Here is a 13,620-nt window from a genome sequence, read left to right as displayed (position 1 = left end):
AGATGCCAAACGATTCAATAAGTGAGACAAGAGGAGACATGTACAGATTGAATAGCCTGAGATCCCAGCCTCAGATAACCGTTTAAAGAGGGTGGGGTAGGAGACAGTATCAAAGGCTGCTGATAAGTCTAATAAAATCAGGGGCACCCCTCCACCCTCATCCCTAATATGTCTTATATCATCAGTTACTTAGGCCCGGAGAGTTTCTCTGCAGAAACCTTCACTAAAACCTGATTGTGGCCTGTGTAAAAGTTGGTAAGGTTCTACAAATCCAGTTAACAGCTAATTTCCTAAAGTGTCAGTCTAAAGTGGTGAAAAGAGGAAGGAGAGAAATAGGGCAGTAACTAGAAAGTGCACTTGTGTCTAGAAAAGGTTTCTTTCACATAGGAGAAACAAAAAACAATTTCCAATTTTTATGCATCATTTCAAATCGCAGAAAAGAATTACAAAGAATTGTCAGGGATGCAATGATGATCTCAAATATCTTCAATTTTAGGACTGAAAAAACCTACAAAGGGGAGAAACAGATCATATAGGTTGGAGTATTGAAGTTCTCTTCTACAATCGCAGGGGAAAAGAAATACTAGGCTTCCTCATAGGTTGGTACAAAAGATAAGCAGTTAGAATTTTGGGGGCATTTTTCACTAGATTTATATTTTTTATGGAAAAAGGTCCGATAGGCTGTTGCACAACTCTTGTGAAGGGCTAATCGGGTTTCCCTCCGCCACAGGACATGTCATGCTTTTATAAAGCTTAAACACCTTCTTTTTGCATTTTTGGACCCAATGATCCTTTTCTGGGACAACTCTGCTTTTTGTAACTTTGATTAATCAGTAATATGCTTGGGGGTTGGCTTTATAACAGGATTTATCAATTTCCAAATAGTTTTTCCTCCATTTTCTTTCAAGCTCTTTGTAATCATGCTTCATGGATTTTAACTCTATATTACATTATGGAGCAGAAAGATGGACTTTTTTAGGTATCTTTCCTAGGAGAGGAGTGATGGTACTGAGGGAAGTGGAAATGCACAAATCTACTAACTTTGACTTTAGATATTCAAATGTAGGGCAGAAGCCATCTAATATGACAACACATTCTCTTGTTAAGTGTTCTCCAAGATCTGACCATCAGTACTTGTTTTGGGGTGATACGGTTGGTGCTAATTGCAGATAGAAAATGAAAAAATAAAAGTGGGTAGTCCTTCCCAGTTAATTTACTAGTCCTATTGGGAATAGCTAATAGGAAGAGCTTAAAATTAAGTTAAGAGTGTGATCGAACTGATGAATAGGTCTGGTAGAAAGACTCCTTAAGTTCATGACCCCACTAAAAAGCTGCAAATTGTGGGCTTTATCTGAATTATCATCCATGTGCATATATCAAAAATCAAAAACTCCTAGCAAAATAAATGTTTAAAATGTTATTTTATATATTTTTACATTTGTACTACATAATGTACATGGGGTTTGCAATGTCTAAAGTTATAGTAACACATTTTAAATTTTGTTTTCGGTTTTGGGCTTTGTACTAGTAGTGTCAAAAATGCCTTTTGTGATTTGGGACTTGAGTGTAGTTTTATTTTCCAACTGAATCAGGCCCGAAGACGGAAATGTCAAAGTTAGCCAACTCAGTGGTACCAATTTTATCAACCTCAAAAAGATTACACTCAGTCTTGTTTTAGAGTTTGATAGTGATCGAAGTGGTAATCATTTTCAATGAGAATTTGCAGGTTGTATTTCCTCAAACATAAGACAGCACACAGGAGGAACATCTGATGGAGAATCAGCATCCAGATTGGACTTTTCTCTTCATAGGTGGGGACTTTCCCTATCATCCAATTCAACATCAGACCCCAAGCTATCCCTGTGGTTACTCTGCTTACACAGTGTTCTTCACAACCCATTGCTCTGTCCTGCTGGTTATGTGACCTCATATACAGCGCCCAAATATTTGCTCAATGGTGGGTTTCACACCACTGGCACTACTTTCTCATTCACCGAAGAAAGAGACAGTGTTCAGAGGTCTATCAATAAGCACCTGGTCTTTATCCATCTCTTTGAGGATGCCGAAGCGCTGACGGAAAGGATGCCCGGCTGCTACCCACTCCTTCTGAACCAGGCTCTGAAATCCCGAGAATGTCCGTGCATGGGGGTCCGAGATCACCTGGATCAGCGCTGCCAGTAGACAGTTCAAATCCCGATCATCAGACTCTAAAACAGAACAAGAAACAGACACATATTCAGAGAGGAAGGGAGAACTGGATAGTCAGACAGAAACAGAAACTAACAATGTTTTATGTGCACTAATGAAACAAACTATCAAAGGGTACTTCTCTAGTGTGCAAAAAACTATTCATTTTATTGACCTTTTTAAAGATGAGGGCACAGTGTGCCCCACCAGGATCCAAGTCTATGAACAGCTACTCCTCCACAATGTATTCTTCATTGATAACACTGTAAAGAACAGAATGTCCTTCACCACATAAAGGAAGAGGGATAAAGGCACAGTTTCTCTGATAAAACTGAGCCGCTCCCCATTCTTCATTTTATGATGATAATGTTGGCTGAAAGTCTAGCACAAGGGCCAGGTTGCAGTTCTGCATATCTCCACAACAGGCCCTGGCAGTTTGGGCTGGACTGTTCCCATTAGGGACAGGGTCAAGACTGATTTGCATATGGCCATGTCTGAACTGGGGTGGCTTGGTGAGCAAAATAACAATGGATTAAACCCAGATCTGTGACTGGGGGTGAATGTTTTGCCATTGTGCAACATTCCGTCCAACATCTTGTGTGTTTTGCTGTTCACCCTATGTGGGAAGGGTATACCCAGACGTGGGTACCGTGCTCACTAAGCCACTGGAGTCAAAGCTATCCTGGCTGAAGACGGCTGATAGCCAGAAACCGGTACTAGGATGCTTGATTCCTGTCCAGGGAAGACATTGCTTGGCAGTTCTGTCTTTACTGTTCCCTTGAGGCACAGGGTCAAGAATGATTTGCATATGGCCATGTCTGAACTGGGGTGGCTTGGTTAGCAAAATAACAATGGATTAAACCCAGATCTGTGACTGGGGGTGAATGTTTTGCCATTGTGCAACATTCCGTCCATCATCTTGTGTGTTTTGCTGTTCACCCTATGTGGGAAGGGTATACCCAGACGTGGGTCCCGTGCTCACTAAGCCACTGGAGTCAAAGCTATCCTGGCTGAAGACGGCTGATAGCCAGAAACCGGTACTAGGATGCTTGATTCCGGTCCAAGGAAGACATGGCTTGGCAGTTTGGGCTGGACTGTTCCCATGAGGAACAGGGTCAAGACTGATTTGCATACGGCCATGTCTGTACTAGGGTGGCTTGGTGAGCAAAATAACGATGGATTAAACCCAGATCTGTGACTGGGGGTGAATGTTTTGCCATTGTGCAACATTCTGTCCATCATCATGTGTGTTTTGCCGAAATACCCCTCCAGCTATCTTAGTCACTGGCTAAACCTCTATGGATTAAGAATGGGCTTAAGGCTCTGGAATAAGGAGCCATAATCTCTGTTTACAATATCAGCCTATGACAACTGTTCTGACCTCAGCACTGATCCAGTTGGAGCCCTTGGAGACCTTTTTACATTCTCTTCCCATAAATTACTTTAAGTTAACTGAGTCCAGGAGTAGCTATGGCTAAGCTAGGAGTACACAAGAGCAAGCTACAGGTAGCAGTTGCTACCCCTGGCTAGCCATAATTGGCATCCATGAATCAAACAGTAGCTGTCTTTCAGATACTGACATTACATTGCTAGAAAGCATCACACCGGGATGTTTATCCTCCAAGAAATTTGACGAATGTTGCAGACAACAATCACTGCCATAGTCCAGTCCACACTTCCCAGCATCTACCACTGCACAGATGAGGTACCAAAGGAACTTAAGGCAGCAATGATCTAGCTTTAGCTCAAGAAGCCGTCCCTCAATATTGTTGACTTACCCCACAGTTGATCAATTGCTAACTTGCCTTAATGTGACAATGTATTGAGAATAGGTGGAAGTGCTCAGTTTCAATCTTTTACACAGGAAACTTCAACTTCTTTATACTTTTGAAGCAAGGTTTGACATTGGTAGGGAACAGAGACCAGATTGGAATCCTGAGGAAGATTTGTGCCTAGCAGCAGCCATAGGTAGTGTCATTGCATTCATACCTTAGAACTTTCAGATGTATTTGACAACATTGACATCTGAGACCAGTTACCACCTATGCATTTTTCCATGACCAAATGGTTGCTATGAATAATTTGAGAAAGTGCAATTTATAAAGCTCGTCCCTCATTCCATCTTACCTGATTACTCCTTTCATTCCACCTGTAAGGACTTTGAAACTACCCTAAACCAATGCAATCTTTATCCAAACACCGGTTACTACTGGTAGAAGGCTCTGGACTGTTTTTTCAGAGCTATCTTAGCACCTTAACCCACTAATGCAAATTATTTCAGCCTGTCCATTTCTGGCTGATGTGAAGGGAAAGCAGACAAATGATCAACGACAGTGAAGTCACCTAGGCGACTTCTTTCGACAATTGGTCAATGTCACCAGTGGGCTCCTGTGAACTTGCTTCTGTCTCCCAAACTAATCACTGTGTATGTTGTATCCTTGAGAACAATACTAAGACAGAAGGTGACCAGGACATTCTATCTTCTCCACCCATTTGATAAAAAAAGACTTATAAGACACAGAAAGAGTTGTCCTGATAGTTTAATTTTCTTATTAAGGAAACTGAGAGACAGATAGATGAAGTGACTTGCCCAAAATCACACTATTTGTGAGTCTGTAGAAACTGGGATTAGACCGAAGATCAGCCGTTCCCGAAACTAATAATGTCACCACTATACACATATTCTGTATAGGAAAATATTTCATGGAAAGTTCAGAGATCAGGGCAGTCATTCTTAATGATGGCATGCTTCATGACAAACATGGAATTTTGTGTTGTGGCATTTTCATTACCGTAACTTTTTAAGTCAAACAAATTACCTAATATATTCAGTGTAATGAAGTCTTTGATCTGCAACAATGATTTACCAAAGATTCAAACATTTGGTGAAACCCGAGAATCTACTAGAGATCCAATGTTGGAGAATGCAGTCTAGAGTGCAGTTTATTTTCAGTGCTGGCTCCCTCCGAGATCCACTGCCTCAACTTCTCTCATATAGTTGGCGAGAACGAATTTGGACAGATCAGCCATCAACCGATGAGCTGGTGCTCACAAAATGAGCCTCTGTCGATAAGCTCTGCCTGTCACCTCATTTCACTGAATTAACCCTTTCATTGATGCGCGCAGTGGCTGGCTTAAATCATATAGCTGGCTGTCTTTGACAGACTACTTTTCAGAACAAACCATTTCCCTCGAAAGACTCCACACAAGACACAGCTCATCCTTAAGACCAACGATCCAGAAAAATAAAAAAAATAAAAATCACCAAATTATCCTTCTCTATCTCCATCTCAAGACTCCTGAATCAGCTAGCCATATAGCTAAGAAAATACGCATTCCTGCAATTCGTTAAATATAAACAAAAATCTCTCCTCTTTGGAAAATTCCTATTGTCTATCACCTAACTGCTTTGGCCTCCAACCATCCAAGACATAATGTAGTTATAAGTAAAGACCCTCCCATGTACCGCATAACTACATAATCTTGGTAGATATTCAGGCTATTATGTGAAATGATCCGCTGTCCTCTTCCTCTCTCATAGAGCTAGGTCTGAGTTACAGCAATACCCCAAATAAAATAGAAAAATATAAAATTTGTGTATTCCAGCACATTAGTAATTGAAATACACTTTTCAAAAATGGAGGCTAGGGTTCATTTCTATAAACGAGTTGACCACGTTCTGCATTTTATTGATGGCTATCTTTTTCAAGGAAAATATAGCCGGCTATTCTAGGCCTTAACTGGACGCCATCTTTACAAGGGTTGAAAGCTTTAGGTAGTTTCTTAGCTATTGGCGTAGAGTGTCAGCCTATGGTTGAGGTACAAAGCAACAGCTTCTCATGTCTCTGGAACTACCTATACACAAAGAGGTAGCGGCTCAGTACTGTACCTTGAAGGACCACAGATCTGCACCTCTCTGCGATCAGAGACGAGATGTCGCTCGCTTTCTTTAGGCAAGACCTGAAAAAGCACCAGAAGAATATGTTAATGATATTGAAAGAGGGCACCATTCTATGCCTAATAGGAGGCATTGGAAGACACTAGCGCAGAAATCTGAAATTACCAATATTGTCCAGTGTCCTTTGCTCACTTAGCTGTACTTTCATATGATTATGATGTTTCCAATGGAGGTACATTCACCAAACCATTTAGAGAACTGAAGACTGCAAAAAGATCAGAGACACAGTACCCACACAGCCTGCTCTTTTCATTACCCGTTCTAAACATGGAGTTTTTTTATATTGGCCTCCAACTGAACTTTAGCTGTCCCACGATTATAAATGGTAAAAAGGTATATTCCTTGTAAAAGTGATGACACCAGCTGAAGATCCGCAAAGACAAACATTTCCCCATTGACTGGTGCTCTAAAAAATTGTTGGGCAATGGAGGCTAGATTATTACTTGCCTGTTGCCATTAATGAAGTGCTCAGGTACTTCAGTGTACATGATAGGCACTTTTCTGTTTCTGCTGGGCTCCATCACAGATTGTTTCTTTGAAAAGTGCTGTCACAATTCACAGAAAACTAGCACTCTCTTACATTTTCAGCCGATAGGCCAAGGTGCAGGATGGGGTGGGCGGGGGGGGGGGGGGTTCAACAACAGACAATGAGGGAAAATCAATTATTTATTTAATTTTCCCTTGTGGTCGTATGTAAAATACCCCCCCCCCAACACCACTCTTACCTGCAAGGGCCGTGGCTGCCAAGGAGGGAAGTTGAATAACCTTATGGCAATTGCTCAAGGCCATATTCCAGTTGAATGTTTTTCACCCACTATGCCAATCTAGACAGAGACTAGCCGTGTGCAAATACATTTTTGTTCTGTTCCAGTAAGAACATCCTAGCCTGAGCGCCAGGTCTGGCATCCTCCAGATGGAAACACAAGCAACCCAAGGTCAGTGTTGGCATACTTAGGCCTTGTCAGTAAGGTATAGCTTGAGTTCTATGAGTTGGTGAGCACAGGACCCATGTCTTGGCATATCTGTTGCATTTATTGGCCAAACAAGAAAGTGATGTAAAGAACTCTTGAATTACTTTCAGACGCTGGCAATCACTTGAGGCTGCATTTACTTCCGTTGTTTTTTGCCCACACTGCCACAGTAGATAAGCCATAAGCAAATTCATCATACTTGATCCTGCTCCAACAGCAACAACCCGGCCCGAATCGCTCAGCTGGGTCCCCTCCAGACAGTTGTGTAATGCAAAATGAGGAGGCCCCCTGCAGAATGGGTTGAGGGGCCAGAGCCTCAAATATATTGCAGATATTATTTGGTCTGAGGTTGAATAGGGCCACCATTGAAGGATTGGGGACCCACTGGAGGTTTGGGGAGCCCCCCCCTCACGTCCCTGGGGCTGCAGATGCCTGTATTGCACCCCTGACTTCAGTAGGAAACACAAGCATCCTCAGACTCATATCAGTTCATGTCTCAATCAATCAATCAGGGGTTTGTAGAGCGCACTACTCACATGTGAGGGTCTCAAGGCGCTGGGGGGAGGTTTTTTTTTGGGCCACTCCAGTTATCCGAAGAGCCAGGTCTTGAGGCTCTTCCTGAATGCTTGCAGTGTGGGGCTTTGTCTGATGCTAAGGGGGAGATCGTTACATGTCTTGGCCGCGATGTAGGAGAAGGGTCTGCCTCCTGTTCAGGCTTTGTGGATGCTGGGGATTTCGGCCAAGGCTAGGTCAGCGGAGCGGAGGTTTCTCTTGGGGGCATAGGAGATTCTTTCCTTGAGGTATTGGGATCTGGTGTTGTGGAGGGCTTTGTAGGTGTCTGTGAGCAGCTGGAAGGTCACTCTTTTTTCTACGGGGAGCCACAGGAGGTCTCGAAGCTGCTGGGTGATGTGGTCTTGTCGTGGGATGCTGAGGACGAGTCTGCCGTGGTGTTCTGGACGGTCAGGAGTTTGTGGAGTAGAGATTTGTTGATTCCAGAATAGAGGGCGTTCCCGTAGTCCAGCCTGCTGGTAATGAGTGCGTGGGTGACGGTCTTCCTGGATTCGGGGGGTGGGGATCCATTTGAAGGTCTTGCGAAGTATGAGGAGGGTGTTGAAGCATGTGGAGGATACAGCGTTGATCTGTCGGCTCAAGGTGAATTTGTAGGAAAACTGTTACAACTGGAGCAGGTTCAAGGGTGAATTCCCTGGGTCCTGTTCTCATGGGCCAACTACCCAAGCCGCACCTCACTGATGAGGCCCAGATAGGCTGAAACCAATATGGGGGGGTTGCTTGTGTTCCCATTCAGAGGGGCCAGGCCTGGCAGTGTGGACTATGGTGGTTTAATTGGAGCATGGCCAAGGCTAAATTTGCATATTGCTGGTGCATGTCTGAGGTTGCAAGGTAGGCAAAAAAAATTAACTGGTCTGAAACCCTGTGTAATTACCAGTCACTGAGATTAAATCAAGTATTCTATCAATTATCTTTTTGTTAAACTTAGTATGATGCTTAAAGCACAACTGGTATAAACATAGCCTGGTCCTGTACTCACTATGACATTGGACCCAAGATACACCTCCTGAACGAGGCTCACAAAGGTTGAAACCGGTCTGAGATAGCTTATGTTCCCTTGCAGAGGGATTTAACCTGGGAGCTCAGGCTGGACTATTCCTAAAGGACCAGGCTGAAGGCTGATTTGCACGAGGTTGGTTCCTTACATAGGTGTTATGGTGGGCACAAAATGATGGACTGGAACGTGATTCAAGTATTTCAATAATCACCTTTTGGTTTTCCATTTACATATATGATAGAGAATACACTCTGGAGAAAAGTGTGAGAAGTTTGCACTGGTGGGTGAAGAGTGTAAAAGACCGGCACTGTAGATAGGCACATGGAGTTTACACTGGTGGCAATGAGTGAGGTCATTGTCCCTCCTGTAACAGGACCAAATGCATCATACAAAGTGATACAATTTGACTTCTTCTTCTTATTGTTATTTATCACACCCACTCACTAAACCAGTGGTCTTCAAACTTCTTAATACAGCGCCCCGTGTAAAAGAAAAAAAATCATCAGGGTACCCCCCCCCCCTCAATTTTTCACAATTATTCTGTTAAATTAGCAGTGTTTAAATATAAGGAGTAGTTTCTGTCCTGTAACTCCAGTTCTGTAGTAGGGGTATCTCTGTTATAGTCATAATCTAGTGAATAGTCCCGCCCATGTGCGTGGACCCCGGAGCAATCAAAAATAATCTCTTACAGTGTCAAAAAATGCAGAAAATGCATAGACACTTAAGAGAGAATTTAAAGACAGATAATGCAGCCAAAAAGGCTACACTGTCCAGTACTTCAACTAGAAATTCCACCATAAAATCCACAAAACAGCAAAGCCTGTACAGATTTCCCTTGCTTAACAGCAAAATCCCTCAGGAATGATAGAGAGAAGAACCTGGACAGACAAGCCCCATAGGCTGCCATTATGTGGCTTAATTAGGATACTGTGCCTTTAAGGAACCTTCCAGAACCTTCTCTCAGTATCCCAGAATGCATAGCAGGTCCAACTTAGCCTCAGTTCTTTTCGAAGGCGTAGAAAACGCCAGACCTGTAGCATTATGATCAAGAACAACACTCCACCGGGGAGGCGGGAGGGCGCTTATGACTATAACAGAGATACCCCTACTACAGAACTGGAGTTACAGGACAGAAACTACTCCTTCTGTAGTAGGGGATCTCTGTGTATAGTCATAATCTAGTGAATAGAATGGCAAGCCCATCCCCACACCAAGCGGCGGTGGAGAATAAAATAACGCCACTACTGTGCGAACAGATTCCGCAGCGAAGCCTGCCCAACCTGAGCGTCTGCCCTGGCATCAGTGTCCAGGCAGTAATGCTTAGCAAAGGTATGGACCGACTTCCAAGTGGCCGCCTTGCAGATCTCTGCAATGGGAACATTACGGAGCATAGCTGTCGTAGCAGCCTTGCCCCTGGTGGAATGAGCCTTAGGTTTGCCCCCTAAGGTCTTATTAGCTTTGCAGTAACACAACTGAATGCAGGACACAATCCACCTAGAGATGGACTGTTTAGAGGTAGCAAGACCCGTCCTGACTGAGCCATAATTGATGAACAATTGGTCTGACCTACGAATATCTTTAGTCTTATCAAGATAAAACTTCAGCACCCTCCGCACATCCAGGGAATGTAAAGACCTTTCCGCCGGAGATGAAGGATTCTGAAAGAACGTAGGCAAAGTGATAGTCTGATTGATATGAAAATCAGAAACAACCTTGGGAAGAAACTTAGGGTGAGTACGCATAACAACTTTAGCATTATGAAATACAGTATAAGGTTCTTGGCAACACAATGCCTGAATCTCACTCACCCTGCGGGCCGATGTAATGGCCACGAGGAACGCCGCCTTCCAGGACAGGTGCTGCAACAAAGCCTTATGAATGGGTTCAAAAGGCTCCTTCATCAATCTGGACAGCACCACATTCAAGTCCCATGAAGGCGAAGGAAGCCTGACAGGAGGGAACACTTTCTTCAAGCCTTCCAAAAAATCTTTGATCACAGGGATCTGGAAAAAGGAAGTCTGTGAAGGCCCTTTCCTGTAGGCAGTCAAAGCAGCCAGATGAACCTTAATGGAATGGACATTAAGGCCCGACTGTGCCAGATGAAGCAGATATGGAAGGATGACATCTTCCTTGCATGACGTAGGGTCATAGTTCTTAGACTTGCACCAGATGCAAAACCTCTTCCACTTGTAAGCATAGGAAGTCCTAGTGGAAGGTCGCTTAGCCTCCTTCAGTATGCCCATACAATCCTCTGGGAGATTCAGATGGCCATATTGCACTATTTCAGGAGCCATGCCGCCAAACTCAAAGACGAGAGGTTGGGGTGCACCATCCGCCCCCCGAACTTCGTGAGAAGGTCCGGCCTGCACGGCAGCTTCATGTGAGGAAGGAGAGATCGGTGAAGTAGGTCCGTGAACCACCACTGTCTGGGCCATTCCGGGGCAATCAGAATCATCCTCGCCCTGGATTGAGACAGCTTGATGAGAACCGCCGGAATCAGGGGAATTGGTGGAAAAGCGTACAGAAAGCTGTTCGACCAGTTGATCCATAATGCGTTCCCCAGCGTCCCTGGCTGGTAGTACCTGGAGGCGAAGCCTCGGCATTTGCTGTTTTCGGCGGTGGCAAACAGATCTACGTCTGGAGTTCCCCACCTTGCGAAGACTTCTCCTAGTACTTCGTCGTTTATGACCCATTCGTGGTTTTCCTGCACGATTCTGCTCAGTTCGTCTGCCTGAACATCTCTTCACACCTGGCAGATGGGTGGCCGTTATCGACAGTCCTCGAGCCAGAAGCCAGTGCCAGATCGCCTGCGCCTCCTGCGACAGAGTGCGCGATCTCGAGCCCCCCTGCTTGTTGAGGTAATACATCGTTGTCGTGTTGTCCGTCTGAACAAGCAGAGAGTTGGTCTGAAAGGACGGATGAAAGGCCTTCAGTGCCAAGTGAACAGCTCTCAGTTCCAGGAAATTGATGTGGTACGTGGACTCCGTCGGGGACCACGTCCCTTGAATTTGCAGGTCTCCGGAATGCGCCCCCCAACCTTGGAGAGACGCATCCGTCACGATGGTCTGTGTGGGAATGTCCTTGTGGAAGGGAACGCCTCTGAGGAGATTCTCCTTCGAGCACCACCACTTCAGAGACTGAAGAGCATGTAGAGACAGTCGTATCCTGTCGTCCCAAGAACCTCTCCTCTGGTCCCACTGATCCTCCAAGCACTCCTGCAGAGGTCTCATCTGTAGCCGTGCGTGAGGAGTGAGAAAGATGCAAGAGGCCATCGATCCCAGTAGAGAAGACACCGTCCTCACAGTCGTAGATGGAGTTTTCATGAGAGCCTGAGCCTTCCGAACGAGTGATAAACGTCGCTCTTCCGAAGGAGACACGCTTGCTGACAGCGTATTGATGGAGGCCCCCAAGTACTGGATGCACTGTACCGGAATCGGGACCGACTTGGACATGTTGATGTGCAACCCCAGCTTGTTCAAGAGAACGCACGTCTTCTGGAAGTGTGCTTGAGCTTCCGAGAAGGAGGAGGCTTTGATCAACCAATCGTCCAGGTACGGGTAGACAAACACCTTGTTCTTCCTCAGGTGTGCCGCTACCACTGCCATACATTTTGAGAATGTCCTGGGTGCAGACTTCAGTCCGAAGGGTAGCACCGTGTATTGATAATGATTGGTGCCGACTTGAAAGCGCAGAAATTTCCTGTGTTTGCATGCAATGGGCACGTGGAAGTATGCGTCCTGTAGATCTATGGCACACATCCAGTCTCCTCGTTGCAGCTGAGGGTAGATCTGATGCAACGACAGCATGCGAAACTTTTCTCTGCGAATCCACTTGTTTGCCTGCCGCAAATCCAGAATGGGCCTGAACTCGTTTCTGTCCGTCTTGCGGACAAGAAAGAACCGAGAGTACAGACCTCTTCCTCTTTGAGACAGAGGTACGTCTTCGATCGCCCTTTTCCTTAGCAGAATGTCCGCCTCCGTCTGAAGCTCGCGCAGTTGATACTGCGAGCTGACGGGAGGAATCGATGGAGGAGGGCTGGTGAAACGTAGACTGTATCCATTGCAAACAATATTCAGCACCCACTTGTCCTGAGTAATTTTTCTCCACTCTGCCAGAAAAAATTGAACGCTTCCCCCCACCGGAGCGGGTAACGGACGAGGGGGAAGTAACAGCTCAGGGACGGGACCCGGCCGGGCCCTTGGTCGCGGTAGAGGACTGTTGACGACCTCTACCACCCTGTCGCTTCTGGAAGGGCCGCCTGTACTGCTGCTGCTGCTGCTGCTGCTGCTGTTGATGTTGTCCAGCAGACTGCCCCCTTCCACGACCCTGTGACCCAAACCGACGTTGGTACTGTCGGAAGGGTTTCTTTTCCTTGGGCTTCTCCAAGCCCACTGCCGTCAGGGTCTCCGCTTCGGCCTTCATCCTGGCCATCTCATCATCCGCGTGTTTCCCGAAGAGGGTATCTCCGGAAAACGGGAGATTCGCCACGCGTTGCTGTGCTTCCGGTTTCAATGACGTCAACCTGAGCCAAGCGTGGCGTCTCTGGTGAATCCCGTGGCAATATCCGTGCGCGGACAGCAATGATATGTCCGCTGCGGCGCCGATGGCCTGATTAGAGACCAGCATCCCCTCCTTGACGATCTCCACAAAGTCCTCCTTGCGGTCTCGAGGGACAAGGTCTGCGAACTGCTCCATCGAGTCCCACAGGGACCTGTCGTAACGTCCCAGCAAAGCCGAGTCACTGGCAGCCTTCATGGACGAGGCGGATGTCCCACACGCCTTGCGACCAGCAGAATCGATCCAACGGCTCTCCTTGTCCGGAGGCACCGTGGACGCAGGGGAGGTGGCATGAAGCTTCCGTGCAGCGGTCACGATGACCGAATCCGGTACCGGGTCCTTCCTCAAGAAGGCTGGGTCTGAGTCCGGAGCCCTGTACT

At 45.8% G+C, this 13,620-nt stretch overlaps 1 protein-coding gene across 3 annotated transcripts in view; it reads right to left on the bottom strand.

Moving 5' to 3' along the window:
• The window catches only part of MTMR11 (myotubularin related protein 11), a 238,245-nt gene that overhangs the window by 28,326 nt on the left and 196,299 nt on the right, over window positions 1-13,620 (bottom strand). For all 3 annotated transcript variants that reach the window (XM_078670169.1, XM_078670171.1, XM_078670170.1), the window contains exons 12-13: window positions 6,077-6,147; window positions 2,035-2,207 (exon numbers count right to left, since the gene is read on the bottom strand). In XM_078670169.1, the coding sequence (XP_078526295.1) occupies window positions 2,035-2,207; window positions 6,077-6,147 (244 nt within the window). The remainder of the gene's footprint in view (window positions 1-2,034; window positions 2,208-6,076; window positions 6,148-13,620) is intronic.

This window comes from Lissotriton helveticus, chromosome 12 (genome assembly GCF_964261635.1).
Source record: "Lissotriton helveticus chromosome 12, aLisHel1.1, whole genome shotgun sequence".
Taxonomy (NCBI): domain Eukaryota; kingdom Metazoa; phylum Chordata; class Amphibia; order Caudata; family Salamandridae; genus Lissotriton; species Lissotriton helveticus.
This window is presented reverse-complemented; position numbering and strand designations above follow the sequence as displayed.